The sequence below is a fragment of the Saimiri boliviensis genome, chromosome 17, assembly GCF_048565385.1.
Source record: "Saimiri boliviensis isolate mSaiBol1 chromosome 17, mSaiBol1.pri, whole genome shotgun sequence".
Classification (NCBI taxonomy): domain Eukaryota; kingdom Metazoa; phylum Chordata; class Mammalia; order Primates; family Cebidae; genus Saimiri; species Saimiri boliviensis.
This window is the reverse complement of record NC_133465.1, coordinates 44,546,623-44,569,195: the sequence shown is the minus strand read 5'-3', so window position 1 is coordinate 44,569,195 and position 22,573 is coordinate 44,546,623. Positions and strand designations below refer to the sequence as shown.

The 22,573-nt window shown below is 52.2% G+C and overlaps 2 protein-coding genes and 2 non-coding genes across 4 annotated transcripts in view; 2 read left to right on the top strand and 2 right to left on the bottom strand.

The window, feature by feature from the left end:
* Nucleotides 1-7,418, bottom strand: part of LASP1 (LIM and SH3 protein 1) — a 51,669-nt gene extending 44,251 nt beyond the window's left edge. Inside the window, exon 1 of the mRNA XM_039476810.2 lies at nucleotides 7,168-7,418. Coding sequence (XP_039332744.1) covers nucleotides 7,168-7,236 — 69 coding nt within the window. The 5' untranslated portion in view covers nucleotides 7,237-7,418. The remainder of the gene's footprint in view (nucleotides 1-7,167) is intronic.
* Nucleotides 7,419-8,055: 637 nt separating this feature from the next.
* On the top strand, nucleotides 8,056-8,127 carry TRNAC-GCA (transfer RNA cysteine (anticodon GCA)). The gene has a single exon. It is a non-coding gene; the product is annotated as a tRNA-Cys (tRNA).
* Nucleotides 8,128-10,257: 2,130 nt separating this feature from the next.
* On the bottom strand, nucleotides 10,258-10,329 carry TRNAC-GCA (transfer RNA cysteine (anticodon GCA)). Its single transcript has one exon. It is a non-coding gene; the product is annotated as a tRNA-Cys (tRNA).
* A 9,770-nt stretch (nucleotides 10,330-20,099) lies between these two features.
* LOC120366866 (pancreatic progenitor cell differentiation and proliferation factor-like) lies at nucleotides 20,100-20,389 on the top strand. The gene is made up of 2 exons (XM_074387981.1): nucleotides 20,100-20,229; nucleotides 20,267-20,389. The coding sequence occupies exons 1-2, from the start codon at nucleotides 20,100-20,102 to the stop codon at nucleotides 20,320-20,322; spliced, it is 186 nt and encodes a 61-aa protein (XP_074244082.1). The 3' UTR covers nucleotides 20,323-20,389.
* Nucleotides 20,390-22,573: the final 2,184 nt, after the last annotated feature.

The window sequence follows — 22,573 nt, the reverse complement described above, 5'->3', positions numbered from 1 at the left end:
GGCTCTGCCAACACACCACATCCTCTCCCACCCCGTGGGGGGGCAGGAGAGTACCCAGAGCGGGTCTGCCACTGAGGCCCTAATGAGCTCTACTTCAAAGCTCTACCCCTACTAACATGTATGACCTTGGGTGGGGCCCTGCACTTCCGGGGAGCCCACGTCCTGGCCTGTGGAATGGATGTAATAACAGCTGGCCCTCCTGGGATTTCCCAGGACTCAGGAGAAATCACCTCAAAGCCCTCCGCAAAGCACTTGGCACCTCTGAACACTCAGATGTTAGGTGCTGGGCACAGCAGGTGTGACCCACAGTGACGGCGTCGGGGCTCGCCAGGGAGGCTGTGTGTGATGGGAGCAGAGGGGCTTCACTGTGCCCAGCCACAGCCCCAATCCTTTCATGTGGGTGAGAATGTGGGACACAGGGCCCATCCAGGGTGGCCATGGAGGGGAGAGGGTAGACACTGATGACAGAAAGAGAACTGATCTAGGTCGGGCCTGGTGGCCCAAGCCTGTATCCCAGCACTTTGAGAGGCTGAGGTGGACGGGTCACCTGAGGTCAGGAGTTCGAGACCAGCCTAGCCAACATGGTGAAACCCTGTCTGTACTAAAAAAAAAAAAAAAAAAAATACAAAAGTTAGCTGGCGGTGGTGGCACATGCCTGTAGTCCCAGCTACTCAGGAGGCTGAGGCAGGAGAATCACCTGAACCCAGGAGGCAGAGGTTGCAGGGATTTCGCCACCACACTCCAGCCTGGGTGACAGAGCAAGACCCTGTCTCAAAAATAGCAAACAGAACCGATCTAACGGGCTCTACGTGGCAGCCTAGAGGGGTCTCGTGGAACCACTGAGAAGTACTGATGCTTGGGCAAAGCCATGCCAACACCATCTGCATTCACCTCCACAGCCCAGGATGATGCCCTGAATCAGCACCGATCAGGGGCCCACTGCCAGGACCCCAGAACAATCCAGACCGCCTGAGTGACCTGGCTGGCCTGTCCCTGCCCCATTTCCTAGCAGTCAAGGGAGACAGTCCCCACTCGGAAAGGAGGTGGCCAGAAGGCAGGCCCAGGGAAAGTCTCCGGCCCAGCCTCAGAGCTGGTTCTTGGCCACCTGTCAAGGAATTCCCCCAAGGCAATGCTTTTCAAAATGTGGTCTCCAAACCCCAGAGAGGTGCTTCTGGAAGGAGAAGACAGCAGAAAGGCTGCTGAGATTCTGGGATTCAATCTCCCCCACCATGGCCCACTTCAACCAGAGACCCCAGGTAACTTCAGGGAGAAATCGCCTTCTAAGGAAAAACCTAATGGTGGAATATTAAACAGAGTGCTAAGAGAACCACTCTAGGGGAAGAAGGCCAGCTGGAAGTCTGGAAGCAAAGAAGTAGCGGGTCTAAGCTTGGCCCCCTCCCCAACCTGGGCCTATCCCAACGCCCCAGCCCCCCCAACCCCCATGCAGCAACTTCCACACTCCTCCTGGTGTGAGTAACCCCAACACACACAACCCACTGGGGAACTAAGTCAGGGTGGTCCCTGCCCCCACAGGCCCCTGAAGTGACAGCCCCACTCCCTCCCCCAGTGACTGGGAGGCATTGGCAGGGTGCCCCAGCCTGTCACCACCCAGTCTGCTGGCCTCTGCCTGCTCAGCTGCACATGCCCCTGCCCAGGCCCCCGCCTCCCGCCACCCCACAGGGGCCTGCCAGGAAAAACATTCTCCAGAATCCAGACCATGACCCACTTTCTCACACACACACACACACACACACACACGAGTGAAGGGCTACACACTGTCCTAGGACTGGGGACCTCCAAGGCTGCCTCCTGACTGATGTTGGGGAGACAGGGAGAGAGAGCCCTGCTCCAGATGGCCAGGCCTCCACCTGGAGCCAAGACCCTGGGAGAAGGGCAGGGTGCACCAAGCAGGCGGGGTGGGGGCACAGGCCACACTGGACGCGGGGGTTCCATAAGACCCCTCCAGGCTGCCACGCGGAGGAAGTGGAGCCCCTCCAAGAGGGGATGGCGCCTATTTCCATCGGCAGCTCCTTCCCACCTCCCTCACACATCCCACGATCGCAGCCAGACATGTGAGGCAGAGGAGGGTGGTCGCCTGTCCCCCTGCAGGGGGCTCCGAGCAGAAACATGGAAACCAGTTACTCTGAAGCACATGTGTCAACTGGAGCTGCAGCCACTGTCTCCAGGGGTCCGGAGAGGAGGCCGCTCCACCCCTATCGCCCGGCACCTGTAGCAGCTTCAGGCAACTCCCCTCCCCTCTCGGAGGAAGGCCTCAAGGTTCAAGAAAACCCAACAGCTCCTGCCACTGTGTCCTTTCGGGGCTAAGAAAATTGTGGGGAGGAGAGGCAGAAAATGGCCAGTCCTTCCACAACTGCTGTGAGCCAAGCCTGGGCTGGGCACCAGGACCCCAAGAGGAAAGAAGCCCTTATGTCAGTAGGGTCTGGGGAAGGACATTGTCAGGGAAATACATCCAGAGGATCCCACAGTGACCCGTCTGCCTCTGCTCTGCCCCATGGGCTCTATCCGGGAGCAAGAGCTCCCCTCTTTTAAAGGCCCCAGGCAAGATGATTTCAGAGAAGCATTCCTGGGACTCAGGACTCCGGAGGGAGGAACGTGCACCTTGAGGCATGCACCTCTGCTCCTTCCTGCTGCCTGCCAAGTCCATGGTTCCCCTGTTCACAGAACCAGACAGCCCCCAGCCCCTACCTCTGCTGCCCGTCAGAGGCCTCCCGGCCTGGATCCACGGCTCCAAAGCAGAGTCACCCTTGACCTCCCCTTGCCTACCTGCAACCCACTCTACAGAAAGGTAAACAGGCTGGTGGGGGCAGAAGCTTGCTCGGATCCCCCTCACTTGGAGGGGGACAGGCTGTCCCTCCACGGCTCTGGGTTGGGGGGAAGGGGCAAGCTTCGTGTCACTGTGCCTGCAGCCTGGCACCTTGGCCTCTGAACCCAAGCTACCTGGGGTGGCCATGACTCAGAGTTGGAGTATGAGACCGTCTCCTCCCTTTCTGTTGCCCAGAGTTACAATTTCTCCCTCCTGCAGGGGCAATGCCAGCCTCACCGTGGCTGGGTCACCAGCCTAGCTCAGTCAGCCACCTCAGCCACTGGCTTAAAGACACAGATCTTTGCTGCACCTCCACAAATTCCAAGGGGGACAGGTTTATTGCCAGTGGCCCCACACCCCCATACAAGACCCCAGGCCCAGAGCAGCCCTCCAGATAGGGTCAGGAAGGAATGGGACCTACTTTTGGCACAAATTAGATATCAATAAAATAAATATGTGTAAATACAAGTACTTTTTGCAAACACACTGGCAGAAGAGCGGAGCAGAACTGTGGATGTGAATTTCAGCTCTAAGAGAGGGAGATGAGCCACACTGCCTACCTGAGCCTTCGTTTGTGGGGTGCATCGCTTACAGGAGTGAACACCTACTTTGTGAGGCTGCTGTGAAGACTGAGCCCAGCATAGTGCAATAAGTAGGAGCTATGATGAATGGATGGTCACAGGATGATGGTGGGGTACTCTAAGGTCAGCTAAACGGGGCACCACAGCTGTGAGGACTTCACTCCCCTCAAGTGGGGAGGAAGCGCCCAGACAAGCAGAGGCACAGAGCCCGCCCTAACGTGGGATTCCAGGGGAACTGGCAGCAGACCAATCCTCTACCCCTCCACCTGTTTTCAGAAACCTGGGGAAGCAAGCCAGGAAAGAGGGACGTGGCAAGATTCTTGACAACACAGCGCCCGAGATACAAAGCAGGTGCACAAAGTAGGTGTTCAATAAATATTTGTTGAATGAGCAAATGAGGTCACCCTGTTTCTCCCCCAGCTCTAATCCCAGAAGTCCTCTGGGGAAGCAAATCTCGACCTCCTTCCTCAAACACTGTCATCAGCAATACATATTTATCCAGTTTGCAAAGCACACTGGGTACTGCAGGTTGGGGGCAGGGTGGCCTTCAGAGGTGACAAGGTTTTTACCCACCTATGCCTTTGGGAGATAAGGCTCAGAGAGGAGAAAAAGCTGAAACCAAGGACACAGCCTGTGTTTTGGGCCACGTGATGGGCTAAGTGCCTTACGGGATTGTAGAGAAAAGGGTGAATCTCATTTGACTGTCTTGCTGTAAATGAGAGGCCTTTGGAAGCTGGTTAGCAACTATGGGACTGAAGATTCCCACTCCTTCCTGTTCTCAGCTCAGCAGCCTCCCGGCCTGTCTCCCCATTCCTGGTGCCTATTCCTTTTTTTTTTTTTTTTTTTTTTGAGATGGAGTTGTGCTCTCGTTGCCCAGGTTGTAGCACGATGGCCTGATCCGGCTCACTGCAACCTCTGCCTCCCAGGTTCAAGCAATTCTCCTGCCTCAGCCTCCCGAATAGCTTGGATTACAGGTGTGCGCCACCATGCCTGACTAATTTTGTATTTTCAGTAGAGAAAGGGTTTCTCCATGTTGGCCAGGCTGGTCTTGAACTCTCAACCTCAGGTGATCAGCCCACCTCAGCCTCCCAAAAGTGCTGGGATTGTAGGTGTGAGCTACCTCGCCCAGCTTTTTTTTTTTTTCTTTCTTTTTTTTTTAGGGGGGGGGGGACGGAGTTTTACTCTTGTTGCTCAGGCTGTGTTCAATGGCACGATCCATCTCAGCTCACTGCAACCTCCACCTCCCAGATTCAAGCAATTCTCCTGCCTAAGCCACCCGAGTAGCTGGGATTACAGGGATGTGCCATCACACCCGGCTAATTTTGTATTTTTGGTAGAGATAGGGTTTCACCACGTTGGTCAGGCTGGTCTCCTGACCTCCATGATCTGTCCACCTCAGACTCCCAAAGTGCTGGAATTACAGGTGTGAGCCACCTCGCCTGGCCTCCTGTTGCCTAGTCTTACTGCCTGGAGCGGTGGGGAGGAAAAGGTCTGATACCTGGATATTTCAGGCCTCCTGCTCAGTACAGGGGGCAAGGTCTCTCCAGGGCCACTTCCTGTACCGAGAGTTCTAAAAAGAGGGAGGAATCGCCAACTGCCACTTCCCTGGGCAACCCCCACTTGAACATCCTCTTCCAGCTAGGGTTAGAGAACGGGGGAGGGCATCTTGCAGTATCCCTGCCTGCCCCCCTCCCCTCTGATACACAGCACTTAAGGTCTTTACAAGGGGAGTGGCGTGGAGCTGAACAGAGCATCCCAGAAAGGTAGGGAGGGCATAGTCTATCAACACCCTCTTTAGCACTCAGGCACATTAGTGCCCTGCCCCACCTTGAAGGAAATGACATCATCATACCCATCTGACAGACGACGAACACTGAGGCCTAGAGCCATTCATAAAACTGGTGGGAGCAGAGCTGGAACAAGGACCCAGTCTCCCAACTCTCGGGGTGGCAATCCTGCCTTCATGTATTGCTTTTTCCTTATACAGGCGAAGTGCCCACTGCCTCTTCCCGATTCATCACTGGAAAAGAAGGAGACCACAGGGAACTCAAGATGCGGAGGCCGAAATCTCTGCCACCCGGGAAGGGCCAAGTCCCAGTGGGCAAGGACAGGTAGGTTCTCAAGGGGAGACAGCATCTGATAGCTCTAAGCCCAAGTCCTGCGCAGCACCGGCTGGCATGGTCATGGGCAGATCAGCACCTTTCCTTGTGCCCACAATATGGCCCCTTCTCTCCTCCTGCCCAGTCAAGCCCAGGACCAGGGACAGTGACACAGCAGCGGCCCCATATGCCCACACAGCCCAAGAGCAAGCTCAAATGTGTTTCAGAACCTCCAGCCCCACCTCCTCACCCTGACTCAGAGGCCAAAGGTCTGAGGAAGCGCACACCCCAAGGGGGAGGGGAGAGACAAAGTGTCCAATGAACTGTTCTTCCTGAACAAAACCCAGCTCCAGATCAGCAATGAACTTGGCCCCAAGGCTCTGCACCCCTTTTCCATCCAGTGACCCCATCCCTGCACCCCTTTTCCATCCAGTCCCCCCAGCCTTCCCAGTTCAGATGGAAAAGGCAGAATATCTGGACTTGGAGCCAGCTTTGGGTAGTGGATGAAAGGCACGGTGAGGAAGGGGACAAAATCACAGAGCCTCCCCCTCCTCTCCCCCGCCAGACTGGGGAGGGGATGCAGAGGGGCAAGTTTTTCCTTAGGAGCCTACGAGAAGACAGGATCCTACCCCAAACTGTACCGGAAACACCCAGTTCCACTCTCCCACCGGCCTCCAAAAGTCTAATGGCAACCAGATGAACAAGTCCAGCATGGGAGAGACAGGGCCCCCAGGGGACAGTGAATCTCCATAAGGCCACCTTCCCCTCCCCCCATACTTCCCCCTTCCCTCGGTTTCCCCAGAACTCAGCCAACCCCACCCTCCACGGGAGAAACCTGCTTTGAAAAGTTAGCTCTTTGTTCTACCACACGGTCTCCTGGCTCTGAGCACAATTTCAGGAGATCTCAGCGAAGCACCCCCCTATCCACCGTACTCCAGCACCCGACCCCGCCGGGCTCAGGCTGGGCGGCCCAGCACCGGGAGTTGGCTTTTAATTGGAAGTGGGGGTTGGGAAGCTATGGAGGAGGTCTGCGAGTCCTTTAACCACTGAATCACCTAGGGGGCTGCAGGTCGTTCCAAAGCGGGGGGTCTTGCGGGGGGCCCCGGGTCCTTACCCGAAACCCCCCGCCTCAGATGCAACGCTCGCAGGCTGATAGCCCCCGCCCCCCAGGCCGGGAAGCCAGGCCATCCCCCGGCGGAGCGGACGGTTTCGCAGGGCCCCCCAGCCTGTGCCCCGCCCCCCGGCCCCCTCCACCAGCGCCCGGCGCTTCCGCCTACTTGGCGCTCGGCGCGGAGCGGCGAGGGAGCGGCCGTCTCTTCTCACTCTCCAGGCCTTAGGGGGCGGGACTGCACCCCTAACCTAACCCCCACACAGCCCCGGGCCTGGCTTCCCTGCTCCTCTCCCGTCCTCCAAACCCTGGGGCACAGAGCCCACCCCTCTCCAGCAGCGGCTGCCCGCTACGCGTGGTCTCCCTGCCTCGCCCCAGATCTCCGGGTTTGCAGACTGGGATGTGTCCCCACACCCCATGACACCGCCAGCTCGTCCTCCCTCCATTCTCCTGGGATCGCGGGAATAAGGCGGCAAAGACGCGGCCCTTCCCTCCTCCCTGGATTGAGAGCATTGCCGGGGATTGCAAAAACGCGTCTCCCAGTCCCGGGCTCACCTTATCCAGACAGTTCACCTTCTCCGTGGGATACACGATCTTGCCGCACCGGGCGCAGTTGGGGTTCATGGCTCCGGGAAAAGCTGGGACGGGAACGCCCGAGCTCGCGCGTCCTCTTCCCCGAGGCGAGCTGGCGGGAGGCGGCCGCGGCTGCAACTACACAGGCGGGAGCGACGGCGGCTGGAGCTGGGGAACTGGCCTCCGCCTCCGCCCTCCTTCCCCTAATAAACACAGCGGGGAGGAGGGGCTGCACCGGGGCGGGCACGCGCCTCGGGCGCGGGCAAAGGCGCGCGCAGCGAGGCGCGCTCCCTGGGCGACGTGGGGCTGCGCGGGGGCGGGTTCCGGGGAGGTCCGCGGGGCTCGGGGTGCTGGCGCCCCAGGGCTCCCAGGCGGGCTGCGCCCAGCACCCAGGGCCCTTTCCGAGCCTGAGACGGCGCAGAGCCGGGCAGGCTAGACATCTGGGGCGCCGGGGCTGCGGAAGGCTGGCTAACCCCTCAAGCCCGTCGAGGGTGGGGTTGGAGCCCTCCTAAGGCCCGAGCTGATTCACCACCTTCAGGGACTTTCCTCTCTACCCGTCGATACCTGGAGTGAATCTGGGGACCGAACGGGGACCCCCCTGCCCTGTCCCTCTTTGCCCCCTTCCGGCCCACACCTTTTTGTGGGTCGGAACTCGACCCTCCCTCTTGGACTCCGCTCTGCTGGGCCCGGGCTGTGCTTCGAGCCCCTGCAGTGCACCTTCCCGGGGTTCCCCGGATGCGGGCACTGTCTGCGTTCAGCTTGATCCCTTTTCTCCTGCATTCCTTTCTCCTAATGTTACTTCCGCACAGTGTAGCAGCTGCAGCAATGCTTAGCGCTCAAAACAGTCGCCTCCAGGCGCAGCAGCGGTGCGGGGGTATAGCTCAGTGGTAGAGCATTTGACTGCAGATCAAGAGGTCCCTGGTTCAAATCCGGGTGCCCCCTCGGTGGCTTTTCCACCTATTCCTAATTCTTGATTCGTATTTTAACATTGAGTCCTAGACTAAAAGAAAAATGAAAAAAGTATCTTCCTCATTTTTCAAGCTTAGCAGAAAGCTTTCGGTTTTACTTTGTGCTCAGCGGGAGGAGGAGAGCGTGGATATAAAAGCTGCGCGACCCCATTACTCGCTCCAGGGGTGTAGGGATTTCTGCGGCCACGAACGCCAGCCTCAGATGGGTCAGACAGTTCCAGGCGCCGGGTTTGAGGGAGAGGATGTTTCCAGTCGGGGTAGGGGAGACAGGAGAACGCCTCAAATTGGCTTTCCTTTTGGGGGTGGAGGGTAAGTCAAGTGAGGAAAACCCACTGACACAGCCCTTCTCCAACTTCAACTTTCTATGTTAATACTGACATGGACGTGCTGTGTTCATCCTTGACTATTAATGTACGAAAGTAAAGTTATATCCCAATGCAAACTGAGATAAACGAACACGGTGTTTCTCAAACTTGAGCGTGCATCACAATTACCTGCAGAGCTTATTAAAACATTCCTAGTTTCTGATTCTGTAAGGGGTCCCCGATAATTTGCATTTCTACCAAGTTCCCAGGCGCCGCTGGTGCTGCTGGTGTGGGGACCACATTTTAAGAACCACTAAAGTAAGAATAAAAGGCCATGGGTTTTCATAACCTAAAGATAGGGACAAGTATCTGCTGGCTGCGTGCCTAACAGTGTCACTGTAGGGCAGGAGGAAAATGGTAAGTGTGGCTGGAGACAAGGGCATCCCTTTCGACTAGATTTTGCCCAAAAAAATGCAAAGTAAAGGAGAGAGAAAGAGCCGTGCTGCCTGGGTCAAAGGGCAGCTGCGATATTTTAAACCGGAATGTGGTTGTGTCATCCCTCGGACCCCGGGAACCGCGCATTTTTTTCTCACGGCTCGCAGGACTGTGAGCTGCATCGCTAGGCTGGATAGAGAGACCACAGATCAGTAGAGCTACGGTTCCGTGCAAAAGCCAGGAGGAACCAGTTTTATCTCTTCTTTAGGCCTCGAACTTTCCATCTATATCTTATCAAGCCAAAGCCCTGCCTTTGAGCTAAGTAAAGAAGGAAGAGGGAAAACCCTCGCTGTTTAACTTCTACTTTTTGTCTTGTTCGTTTTCTGAAACGGGCGATCTGTCGGCTCACTGCAACCTCCGCCTACTGGGTCAAGCGATTCTCCTGCCTCAGCCTCCCTAGGAGCTGAGATTACATGCACCTGCCACTATGCCCGGCCAATTTTTTGTATTTTTAGTAGAGACAGGGTTTCACCATTTTAGCCAGGCTGGTCTCGAACTCCTGACCTTGTGATCCGCCCGCCTCGGCCCTAAGGGCTGGGATGACGGGCATGAGCCACCAAGCCTGGCCACCTTCTACCTTCTAGAGGTGCCCTGTCCTGTTCGAGTTCGCGAGTATGTGAAGACCTCTGAATTTGGATTCCTTCTCCTAGTCTTCATAGTCAAGTAGGAACTAGCCCCGCACACGACGCGACATTTTTTTTTTTTTTTTTGAGACGGAATTTCGCTCGTTACCCAGGCTGGAGTGCAATGGCGCGATCTCGGCTCACCGCAACCTCCGCCTCCTGGGCTCAGGCAATTCTCCTGCCTCAGCCTCCTAAGTAGCTGGGATTACAGGCACGCACCACCACGCCCAGCTAGTTTTTTGTATTTTTAGTAGAGACGGGGTTTCACCATGTTGACCAGGATGGTCTCGATCTTTCGACCTCGTGATCCACCCGCCTCGGCCTCCCAAAGTGCTGGGATTACAGGCTTGAGCCACCGTGCCCGGCACGACGCGACATTTTTTAACCCCAAAACAAATTATAATTAACATTAAACCAGTGGGCCTCAGAGATGGGAATCGATGCGCGCCTTTGTTCTACAACTGGGAATTCAGGAGGCTTCTCGACACTTGGGGTATGCGGAGTCGGATCCACTTCAAAGCAGCCTCTGGTTGCTGCTCTCTCCCTCTGTGTAGGGGAATCCTTTGAAGGTGAAAATTAGGTAGGTGGAAGAGACAAAGGACACCTCCCCTGGGTTTTGTATTCAGTATTGCTAACTCGGGTAATTCCTGGATGGCTGTGAAAAAGACATAAGGAAAACCGAGGGGGCACCCGGATTTGAACCGGGGACCTCTTGATCTGCAGTCAAATGCTCTACCACTGAGCTATACCCCCTCTGCTGGTGGTTGTACAGCAAATTCCATTTACATCCATCAATCCCAAAATTTTCAAACTCGTTCAAAATCAGTGTCTTTTTGTTACATGATACTGAAATTAGCAATGAAGAAGGAGAAATTAAAAGCCTAGGCAATGATGTGGCGGCAGTTTGAAAGCATGTGAATTTAGATGACAATCTGCTTTTTCTAGGTTCAGGGTTTTTGTTTGTTTGTTTGTTTGTTTCATTTTATGTAGATAGCCCCGCATGGGGGGTGAAGGAGGCCGTCTCCCTATGTTGCCCAGACTGCTCTGCTCTGGAACTCCTGGACTCAAGTAATGTTCCCTCATTGGCCTCCCAATGCTAGGCTCCATTCTTTTTTTTTTTTTTTTTTTTTCCCAATAAATACAGTGCATTTTTTTTTTTTAAATAAATACAGTGCAGCTAGGCTCAATTCTTTATCCACAATCCCACTCATCTCTGCCCACTAACAAGTTAGCAACCTCCTGCAAAAGTGAATAGAGGGCCGACGGGGTGGCTCAGGCCTGTAATCCCAGCACTTTGGGAGGCCCAGGCGGGCTGATCACCCGACCTCAGGAGTTTGAGACCAGCCTAGGCAACATGGTGAAACCATTCTCTACTAAAAAATACAAAGATTCACCAGGCATGGTGGTGGGCACCTGTAATCACAGCTACTCAAGAGGATGAAGCAGAAGAATTGCTTGAACCCAGGAGACGGAGGTTCCAGTGAGCCAACAGGGTGCCACTGCACTCCAGCCTGAGCGACAAAGTGAGACTCCCTCTCAAGAAAAGAAAAAAGAGGCCGGGTGCAGTGGTTCATCACTGTAATCCTAGCACTTTGGGAGGCTGAGACGGGCAGATCACCTGAGGTCTGGAGTTCAAGACCAGCCCAACCAACATGAGGAAACCCCATCTCTAAAAAAAAAAAAAAAAAGAAAGAAAGAAAAAAGATAAAGTCCTAGGATCAAGGTAAAAAAGGAAGAAAGAAAGGAAAAAGGAAGGAAAGAAAGAAAGAAAATAAAAAGGCTGGGCAAGGTGGCTCAAGCCTGTAATTCTAGCACTTTGGGAGGCCAAGGGGGGTGAATCACTTGAGGTCAAGAGTTCGAAACTTGGCCATTGGCCATCATGGTGAAACCCCAACTCTACTAAAAATACAAAAAAACTGTCTCAAAAAAAAAAAAAAAAAAAAAGAGAAGCTTTTCCCTTGGTCTCTCCAAAAATATGAACACCAGCTTAAAACACACCTCCACCAGTGGGGCATGGTGGCTCATGCCTGTAATCCTAGGGTGGGCAGATCACTTGAGGTCAGGAGTTCGAAACCAGCTTGGCCATCATGGGGAAACCCCGTCTCTACTAAATAATACAAAAGGCGTGGTGGTGCGCACCTGAATCCCAGCTACTTGGGAGGCTGAGGCAGGAGAATTGCTTGAACCCAGGAGACAGAGGCTGCGGTGAGCCGAGATCGTGCCATTGCACTACAGCCTGGGTAACAAGAGCGAAACTCCATCTCAAAAAAAAAAAAAAAAAAAAGAAATCCCATCTCTACTAAAAATACAAAAAATTAGCCGGGCATGGTATGGGTGCCTGTAATCCTAGCTACTATGCATTCTGAGGCAGGAGAATCACTTGAACCCAGGAGGTACTGGTTGCAGTGAGCTGAGGTTGCACCATTGCACTCCTGCCTGGGCAACAAGAGTGAAACTCTGTTTAAAATTATTATTATTATTATTATTATTTTATAAAGACGGGGTTTCACCATGTTGGTCAGGCTGGTCTTGAACTCCCGACCTCAGGTGATTTGCCCACCTTGGCCTCCAAAGTGCTTGGATTGCAGGCATGAGCCACCACGCCCCACCAAATCTGTTTAAAATTAAAAAGAAAGCACACACCTCCACCAAGAGGCCTTCCTGGCTATATACCCTAGTGATCCCCCTCTATGTAGAGCAAGTTCTCTCTAGGTAAATGACATAGGGTACTGTACTTTTTTTGTTTTTAGATGGAGTCTCGCTCTGTAGCTAGGCTGGAGTGCAATGGCGTGATCTCGGCCTACTGCAACCTCCGCCTCCTGGGTTCCAGCAATTCTCCTGCCTCAGCCTCCTGAGTAGCTGGGATTACAGGCATGCACCACCACACTGGATAATTTTGGGTTTTTTTTTTTTTTTTTTCTTTTTTTGAGACAGAGTTTCACTCTTGTTACCCAGGCTGGAGGGCAATGGCACGATCTCGGCTCACCGCAACCTCCGCCTCCTGGGTTCAGGCAATTCTCCTGCCTCAGCCTCCTGAGTAGCTGGGATTACAGGCACGCACCACCATGCCCAGCTAATTTTTTGTATTTTTAGTAGAGACGGGGTTTCACCATGTTGTCCAGGCTGGTCTCAAACTCCTGACCTCAGGTGATCCACCACACCCAGCATAGGGTACTTCAACGAAAAGAGACAAAAGTTCTCACTCTTCCAGAGTTCATAGTCCACTGGAAACAGACTAAAAATAAATGCAGAAATGAATAAATGAGGAAATGCCTGGTAAGCAAATCATTAAAACAAAAAAGATGAGTTACAGAAGTACTAAGGGGCTATTTCAAGTCGTATAGCCATGGAAGGCCTTTTTTTTTTTGAGACAGAGTCTTGATCTCAGCTCACTGGAACCTCCAACTCCCAGGTTGAAGCGATTCTCCTGCCTCAGCCTCCCGAGTAGCCGCCCACCACCACTCTGGCTAATTTTTGTATTTCTAGTAGAGACGGGGTTTTGCCATGTTGGCCAGGCTGGTCTCAAACTCCTGGCCTCAGATTATCCACCCGCCTCAGCCTCCCAAAGTGCTGAGATTACAGGTGTGAGCTACCGCACCTAGCCGGAAGGCCTTTTTGAGCAAATAATTTTGAAGTTAATGACCTGAATTGCCTGAAGGAAATAGCTATTTGGCCATCTGTGAGGGGATTCCAGATAGAGGAAATGGCTACTGCAAAGACGCTAAGACCACAGCAGCTAGAGGAACGTAGGCTTAGGAGAAAGATTCCAGAGAGCTGGAGGAGTAGCCAGGGCTGTGGGGGCTATTTTGATTTTATGTTAAACATTAGGTGGATGAAAAGCCACTGGACGGTTTTGAGCAGGGGGATTTGAAATCATCAACCTGACTCCTCTGGGGAGATTTATAGAGTCAGGGGTAGACCCAGAGAATACATACAATGAAATATTATTGAGACTTAAAATTTTAAGAGTCTGGGCACAGTGGCTCAGCCTGTAATCCCCGCACTTTGGGAGGCCAAGCTGGGCAGATCACCTCAGGTTGGGAGTTTGAGACCAGCCCAACCAGCATGAAGAAACCCCATCTCCACTAAAACTGCACAATTAGCCGGGCATGGTGGTGCATGCCTGTAATTTCAGCTACTCGGAAGGCTGAGGCAGGAGAATTGCTTGCACCTGGGAAGTGGAGGTTGTGGCGAACCAAGATCACGCCATTACACTCCAGCATGGGCTACAAGAGTGAAACTCCCTCTCAAAAAAAGTTTAAGGCCGGGCGCGGTGGCTCAAGCCTGTAATCCCAGCACTTTGGGAGGCAGAGGCGGGTGGATCACGAGGTCGAGAGATCGAGACCAACCTGGTCAACATGGTGAAACCCCGTCTCTACTAAAAATACAAAAAATTAGCTGGGCATGGTGGCGCGTGCCTGTAATCCCAGCTACTCAGGAGGCTGAGGCAGGAGAATTGGCTGAACCCAGGAGGTGGAGGTTGCGGTGAGCCGAGATCGCGCCATTGCACTCCAGCCTGGGTAACAAGAGCGAAACTCTGTCTCAAAAAAAAAAAAAAAAAAAAAAAAAGTTTAAGAAAGAAATCCTGCTGGGCATGGTGGCTCACGCCTGTAATCCTAGCACTTTGGGAGGCCAAGGTGGGTGGATCAACTGAGGTCAGGAGTTCAAGACCAGCCTGGCCATCATGGTGAAACCCCATCTTTAAAAAAAGAAAGAAATCCTGGTCAGGCGAGGTGGCACATGCCTATAATCCCAGCACTTTGGGAGACTGAGGCAGGCGGATCACTTGAGGTAAGGAGTTCAAGACTAGCCAGGCCAACATGGCGAAACCCCCTGTAAAAAGGTGGCAGGCACCGGTAATCACAATTACTCAGGAGGCTGAAGCAAGAGAATTGCTTCCGTCCAGGAGGCAGAGATTGCAGTGAGACAAGATTGCACCATTGCACTCCAGCCTGAGTGACAGAATGAGACTCCGTCTCAAAAAAATAAATAAAAAAGAAAGAGAAATCCTGCAATATGCAACAGCGTGGATTAAGGATATTATGCTAAGTGAAACAGGCCAGTGGCAGAAGGCCAAATACTGCATAATTCCACTTATACGAGGTATCTAACACAGTCAAACTCACAGAAGCAAAGAGCAGAATGACGATTGCCAGGGGCTAGGGGAAGTTGCTGATCAACAAGTCTAAAATGCTAGAAATTGTCTGTACAACATCGTGCCTTTACTTAACAATACTGTATATAATACTGATCAACAAGTCTAAAATGCTAGAAATTGTCTGTACAACATCATGCCTTTACTTAACAATACTGTATATAGTTGAAAATCTAGGCCGGGGTGGTGGCTCACGCCTGTTAATCCCAGCACTTTGGGAGGCCGAGGTGGGTGAATCACTTGAGGTCAGGAGTTCGAGACCAGCCTGGCCAACATGGTGAAACCTCATCTTTAAAAAAAAAGAAAATCAGCCGGGCGCGGTGGCTCAAGCCTGTAATCCCAGCACTTTGGGAGGCTGAGGCGGGCGGATCACAAGGTCAAGAGATCGAGACCATCCTGGTCAACATGGTGAAACCCCGTCTCTACTAAAAATACAAAAAATTAGCTGGGCATGGTGGCGTGTGCCTGTAATCCCAGCTACTCAGGAGGCTGAGGCAGGAGAATTGCCTGAACCCAGGGGGCGGAGGTTGCGGTGAGCCGAGATCGCGCCATTGCACTCCAGCCTGGGTAACAAGAGCGAAACTCCGTCTCAAAAAAAAAAAAAAAAAGAAAATCTAAGAGGGTCCGCCAAGCATGGTGCTTCATGCTTGTAATACCAGCACTTTGGGAGGCCAGGGCAAGAGGATCACTTGAGCCCAGGAGTTGAAACCAGTCTGGGCATCATAGTGAGACTCCCATCTCTACAAAAAAATTTAAAAATTAGCCAGGTGTGATGGTGTGTGCCTGAAGTCCCAGCTACTTGGGAGGCTGAGACAGGAGGATTGCTTGTGCCCCAGAGGTGGAGGCTGCAGTGAGCCTGGGTGACAGAGCAAGTCTCTATCTCAAGAAAAAAGAGATTGAGAGAGAGAGAGAGAGAAGCTAGTTGGGAATATATTGTAATAATACAGGTCAGAGAAGATGGTGCTGTCTTAGACTACAATGTTGTATTAGTTTTATATTGCTGCTCTAACAAATTACAGTCTATTTGCATAAAACAATATAAATGTATTATCTTCACAGTTCTGGAGGTCAGAATTCCAAAATTAATTTCACTGGGCTAAAATCAAGACGTCTGTATGACTGCATTCCTTCTGTAGGCTTTAGGGAAGAATCAGTTTCCCTGACTTTTCCAGCCTATAGAGGCCGCTACATTGCTAACTCATAGACTCTTCCCCAGTTGTCAAAGTCAGCAGCGTATCATCCTTTCTCCCTCTACCCTCAGCTTCCGTGCATCCAGGCTACCATCTCCGTTCTCTGTGACTCTCATCCTCCTACCTCCCTCTTGTAACAACCTGTGGGATTACACTGAGCTCACCTGGATAATCCAGGATAATCTTCTCACATCTCCAGATATTTAATTTAATCATATCTGCAAAGTTCCTTTTATCGTGAGATAAAGTAGAGTCACAAGTAGACTCACAAGAAGACTGGGATGTAGACATGTTTGAAGGGTCATTATTTTTTCTATTACAAGTAGGAACAAGCAGGAACAGCAGAGCTAGAGAAGAATGCAGGTGGCCTGTAATTCCATCAGTGGTGTGAGCCACTGCGCCCCACTTGATTGATTTTTTTTCCCCCCTATCTGGCTGCTTCAGGCCTGAAATCCCAGCACTTTGGGAAGCCAAGAAGTGTGAGACCAGCCTGGGCAACATGGAAAAACTCTATCTCTACAAAGTAAAGAAAGAAAAGGCTGGGAGTGGTGGCTCACACCTGTAATTCCAGCACTTTGGGAGGTCAAGGTGGGTGGATCACCTGAAGTCAGGAGTTCAAGACTAGCATGGCCAACATGGTGAAACCCCATCTCTACTAAAAATACAAAAATTAAGGCCGGGCGCGGTGGCTCAAGCCTGTAATCCCAGCACTTTGGGAGGCCGAGGCGGGTGGATCACGAGGTCAAGAGATCGAGACCATCCTGGTCAACATGGTGAAACCCTGTCTCCACTGAAAACACAAAAAACTAGCTGGGCATGGTGGCGCGTGCCTGTAATCCCAGCTACTCAGGAGGCTGAGGCAGGAGAATTGCCTGAACCCAGGAGGCGGAGGTTGCGGTGAGCTGAGATCGCGCCATTGCACTCCAGCCTGGGTAACAAGAGCAAAAACTCCGTCTCAAAAAAAAAAAAAAAAAAAAAAAAGCGCCGGGCGCGGTGGCTCAAGCCTGTAATCCCAGCACTTTGGGAGGCCGAGGCGGGTGGATCACGAGGTCGAGAGTTCGAGACCATCCTGGTCGACATGGTGAAACCCCGTCTCTACTAAAAATACAAAAAAATCAGCTGGGCATGGTGGCGTGTGCCTGTAATCCCAGCTACTCAGGAGGCTGAGGCAGGAGAATTGCCTGAACCCAGGAGGCGGAGGTTGCGGTGAGCCGAGATCGCGCCATTGCACTCCAGCCTGCAGCCTGGGTAACGAGAGCGAAACTCCGCCTCAAAAAAAAAAAAAAAAAAAAAAAAAATTAATTAGCCAGGCATGGTGGTGCACACCTATAATCCCAGCTACTTAAGAGGCTGAGGCAGGAGACTCGCTTGAACCCCGGAGGCCGAGGTTGCAGTAAGCCAAGATCGAGCCACTGCATTCCAGCCTGGGCGCAGAGGAGGCTCTGTCTAAAAAAAAAACAAACAAAAAATTAGCCTGGCATTGTAGCAAGTGCCTGTAATCAATCCCAGCTACTCTGGAGGCTGAAGCAGGAAAATTGCTTGAACCCAGGAGGCAGAGGTGGCAGTGGCAGTGAGCCAAGACTGTGCCACTGCACTCCAGCCTGGGCAACAAGAGCAAAACTCCATCTCGGGGGGAAAAAAACGAAAGAAAAAAGAAAAATTCCACTAAGAAAGAGGCAAGTTTAGGAGGAAAAAAACCTAGTTTCTTTTTAAGACTCTTTTTTTTTTTTTTTAAGACGGAGTTTCGCACTTGTTACCCAGGCTGGAGTGCAATGGCGCGATCTCGGCTCACCGCAACTTCTGCCTACTGGGTTCAGGCAATTCTGCCTCAGCCTCCTGAGTAGCTGGGATTACAGGCACGCGCCACCATGCCCAGCTAATTTTTTGTATTTTTAGTAGAGACGGGGTTTCACCATGTTGATCAGGACGGTCTCGATCTCTTGACCTCGTGATCCACCCGCCTCAGCCTCCCAAAGTGCTGGGATTACAGGCTTGAGCCACCGCGTCCGGCTACTTTTTTTTTTTTTTTTTAGTCTGCCTTACCTAAAGCAAGGCTTTAAAAAATTACTTTAAAAGCTGATTTGTTCCTCCCCACGATACAATCTGAAGAGAAACCAGCAAATTTAAGGTACTTTTTCTTTTTTTTTGAGATGGAGTCTCGATCTGTCACCCAGGCTGGAGTGCAGTGGTGCAATCTCAGCTCACTCTAACTTTCACCTCCCAGGTTCAAGCAATTCTCCTGCCTCAGCCTCCCTAGTAGCTGGGATTACAGGCATGTGCCACCATGCCTAGCTAATTTTTGTATTTTTAGTAGAGATGGGTTTTCACCATGTTGGTCAGGCTGGTCTTGAACTCCTAACCTCATGATCCACCCGCCTCGGCCTCCCAAAGAGCTGTAAGTACAGGTGTGAGCCAACATGCCGGCACATTTAAGGTACTTAATTGATATTTAAGAGATGTTGACTATACGACTGGGGATCCAGCTAATTCTGGAGTTCAGGGAAGAGGGCAAGGCTAGAGATATAATTCTGGGAGTTCTCAGTGTGTAGATAATAATTGATGAAAAATATAGTTAATCTGAGACATGTGCTGGATTCAGTTCACACTGGCTTGCAAGAACCAATGGTTAAATTTTCCATAATTTTTTTTTTTTTTTGAGATGGAGTTTCACTCTTGTTGCCCAGTCTGGAGTGCAATGGCACAATCTCAGCTTACCACAACCTCCACCTCCCAGGTTCAAGCAATTCCTGCCTCAGCCTCCTGAGTAGCTGGGATTACAGGCATGTGCCACCATGCCCAGCTAATTTTGTATTTTTAGTAGAGATGAAGTTTCTCCATGTTGGTCGGGCTGGTCTCAAACTCCTGACCTCAGGTGATCCACCCACCTCAGCCTCCCAAAGTGCTGGGATTACAAGTATGAGCCACCGTGCCCGGCCTCAGAAATTTTTAAAGTCAGAGGACTTCCTTTTAGTATCCGCAAATCGTCAGGTGGGTATATTTGCAACACCTGCCTTGGCAAAAGGTACACATCAGGTCCCCCAGAGCCAGTGGCTAGCCATTACCCAGCACCCCACTACATCTGACTGATTCTGTTTTCTCCAAAAAGGAAGAGGCAGGCTCTTCATCTGAGAGCAAGAGAAGGAGAAAGAAGGTGTGGAAGGTTTGAACATGTAAAATAGTCATCTTGGAGCATGGGAAAGTGATCATATTTGGGCAGTGGTGTAGGCATATTCGACAGAAAGCCTGTTTTACGCTGGTGGAGTGACACACGCTTATGCACCTTTTTTCTTCAGCAACATTCAGCTGCTTGGGTGCAGAGTTGGTGGAGTCTCATGGCTGAGTTTAATGAGGTTGTAGTTTGGTTGGTGAGTACAACCAGGGCTCACCATGAACCAGGCACTGTACGGACTACTTTGGGGATTGCAAGGAAAGAATGCAACATGATCGCCACCCTCAAAAAATGCACAGTCTTGGCCAGGCGTGGTGGCGGCTCATGCCTGTAATCCCGGCACTTTGGGAGGCTGAGGCAGGCAGAATGTCAGACCTCCAAGTTCAAGCCTGGCCGTTATAGCCTTGGTGACCCGAAGGTACACCGCTGGATGGGCTCCAGGAGCCAGAAAGTCTGGAGTAACTAGATGGCCACAAAGAGAAGTGAAATGACTGGTTCCTGCCTCAACTGATTGATCGCCTCCTGCAGCCTTCAACCATTGTTCCTGCTCAACCTTGCGAGATTTCTCCCAGACGTTAGGTTTCTCAAGACCCCATTCCTGTAACTATGTAATTTACCTCATCCTCCCCTCTGCTTGCAACTGATAACCACTACCCTTATGATCATGCCTGTTTGTAACAGGTAACACCTACGCTTGTGACCATGCATCCTGTGACGATCTTCCCCTCCCTAAAATAGATGACCACCTTTAACTGACCATTTGCCCCAACCTATATAACCAGTCCCCTTTCCCACTGCCCTCGCCTAACTCCTTTTCCCAACTTGGCACACTTGCAACCAAGAGCAAAATAAAACAGCCTCACCCTGTGCGCATGTCTGGGCGGCAGAGCGGGCCTCCTGCAGTCTCCTCTACAAATGGGCTCCGTGGCCTAGTGCCCCGTCCCTACCACGGGTGATCGTGAGGCCCAGAGGGGTCGCTGCCCAGATCCCACCAGCCCACCTTCAGACCATGGCCTCCATCCCCTCCAGCGGCTCGCTTGTGGCCATCCATGACTACCGGCGCCACCTGGGTTCCACTTCCAGCAACAGCTCCTGCAGCAGTACCCAGTGCCCCACGGAAGCCATTGCCCACCCCCCGGGTATCCCCAAGGCTGACCCGGGTCACTGGTGAGCCAGCTTCTTTCTCAGGAAGTCCACCCTCCCGTTCATGGCCACGGTGCTGGAATCTATAGAGCACCTGGAACCCCTCAAGGCCTCCAGCAACATGACCACCTGTGGCCTGGCTCGCGACACCCCGAGGAAGCAGCCCGGTGGTCAGTCCAGCACAGCCAGTGCTGGGCTCTGGTCCTGACCTGAACGGTTACCACTAGCCCCAGGCCTGCCGAGGCGCTAGGCCACCGGAGCCCCTCCCGCCCCTCTCCCCATTCCCCTCCCTGTAGACTAGGCGGCTGCAGCCAGCAGCTCCACATCAACACAGCAGACGCCAAAAACGAGTGGGGGCCCCGCTCTCTACAGCCTGGCCCAGCCTCAGCACTTAGGAGCTTTCCTGACACCTGGAACTGTGCACTTGGCACCAAGCAGAAAATAAACTCCAAGCAGCCATTAAACAAACAAATAAATAAATAAATGCTTCCTTGCCCACGTAAAACCTGCCTGGTGGTCTCTTTACGCGAGCGACGCGCCTAAGACAGAACACCTGAGGTCACAAGTTCGAGAACAGTCTGACTAAGATGGTGAAACCCCCATTTCTACTAAAAATACAAAAATTAGCCAGGCGCGGTGGCATGGGCCTGTAATCCTACCTACTCGGGAGCCTGAGGCAGGAGAATCGCTTGAACCTGGTAGGCGAAGGTTGTGGTGTGAGCCAAGATCTCGTCATTGCACTCCAGCTTGGGCAACAAGAATGAAACTCCAGGCTGGGCGAAGTGTAATTACACGCCTGTAATCCCAGCACTTTGGGAGATTGAGGGAGGCGGATCACCTGAGGTTGGGAGTTCGAGACCAGCCTGACCAACACGATGAAACCCGTCTCTACTAAAATTACAAAATTAGAGGGGCATGGTGGCACATTCCTGTAATCCTAGCTACTCAGGAGCCTGAGGCAGGAGAACTGCTTGAACCTGGGAGGCAGAGGTTACAGTGAGCCAAGATCGTGCCATTGCACTCCAGCCTGGGCAACAAGAGCAAAAAATTCTGTCTCCAAAAAAAACACTTTTCCTATCTAATGGAAACATGATGTTCGAAGGAGCCAGGAGAAGAGGAAGTGACTGAAGATGCTGGAGAAAATAGAGACAACGGATACTCGTTGGCCCAGCAGCAGAGAGGGTCTTGGGAAGGACAAAGGAAGTACTTCCTCTTGTGTGCAAAGCACTGGGCTGAGGATTCAATGCAGCTCAGGTTGCAGGCAGAGAGAATAAAAATCTGACTTGAAGAATTCCCAGATGCCAGAGGTAGAAAAGGCTGTAGTGATGGAAAGGAGGAATCCCACTGCACATCCGTATAAGACCTTCAAGCCAGAGTCAGAGAGGACTCAGACTTCTCTTTTCTCTCCCACTGCTTTACTTGGGTCCAGATCGCTTGAGGTACTCTATCATAGATAGTAAACTATTGTCAATCGCTGGAGGCGATGTCTGGTCAGTAAACACTACATTTTTTTTTTTTTTTTGAGACAGAGTTTCGCTCCTGTTACCCAGGCTGGAGTGCAATGGCGCGATCTCGGCTCACGGCAACCTCCGCCTCCTGGGTTCAGGCAATTCTCCTGCCTCAGCCTCCTGAGTAGCTGGGATTACAGGCACATGCCACCACGCCCAGCTAAATTTTTTGTATTTTTAGTACAGGCGGGGTTTCACCATGTTGACCAGGATGGTCTCGATCTCTTGACCTCGTGATCCGCCCGCCTCGGCCTCCCAAAGTGCTGGGATTACAGGCTTGAGCCACCGCGCCCGGCCATTTTTATTTATTTATTTAAACAGAGACTCACTGTATGCCCCAGGCTAGGGTGCAATGGTGTGATCTTGGCTCACTGCAACCTCCATCTCCTTGGTTCAAATGATTCTCCTGCCTCACCCTCCCGATAACTCGGATTACAGGCACCTGCCACCATGCCCAGCTAATGTTTGTATTTCTGTAGAGACGGTGTTTCGCCATTTTGGGCAGGTTGGTCTCGAACTCCTGACCTCAGGTGATCTGCCCACTTTGGCCTCCCAGAGTGCTAGGATTACATGCATGGGCCACCGCCTCTGGCCCCATTCTATTTTTAATCGCGTGAACCCAGAAAATCAGAGACAGGTCTCAATTAATTTAGAAAGTTTATTTTTCCGCCGGGCGCGGTGGCTCAAGCTTGTAATCCCAGCACTTTGGGAGGCCGAGGCGGGTGGATCACGAGGTCAGCAGATCGAGACCATCCGGGTCAACATGGTGAAACCCCGCCTCTACTAAAAATACAAAAAATTAGCTGGGCATGGTGGCGCGTGCCTGTAATCC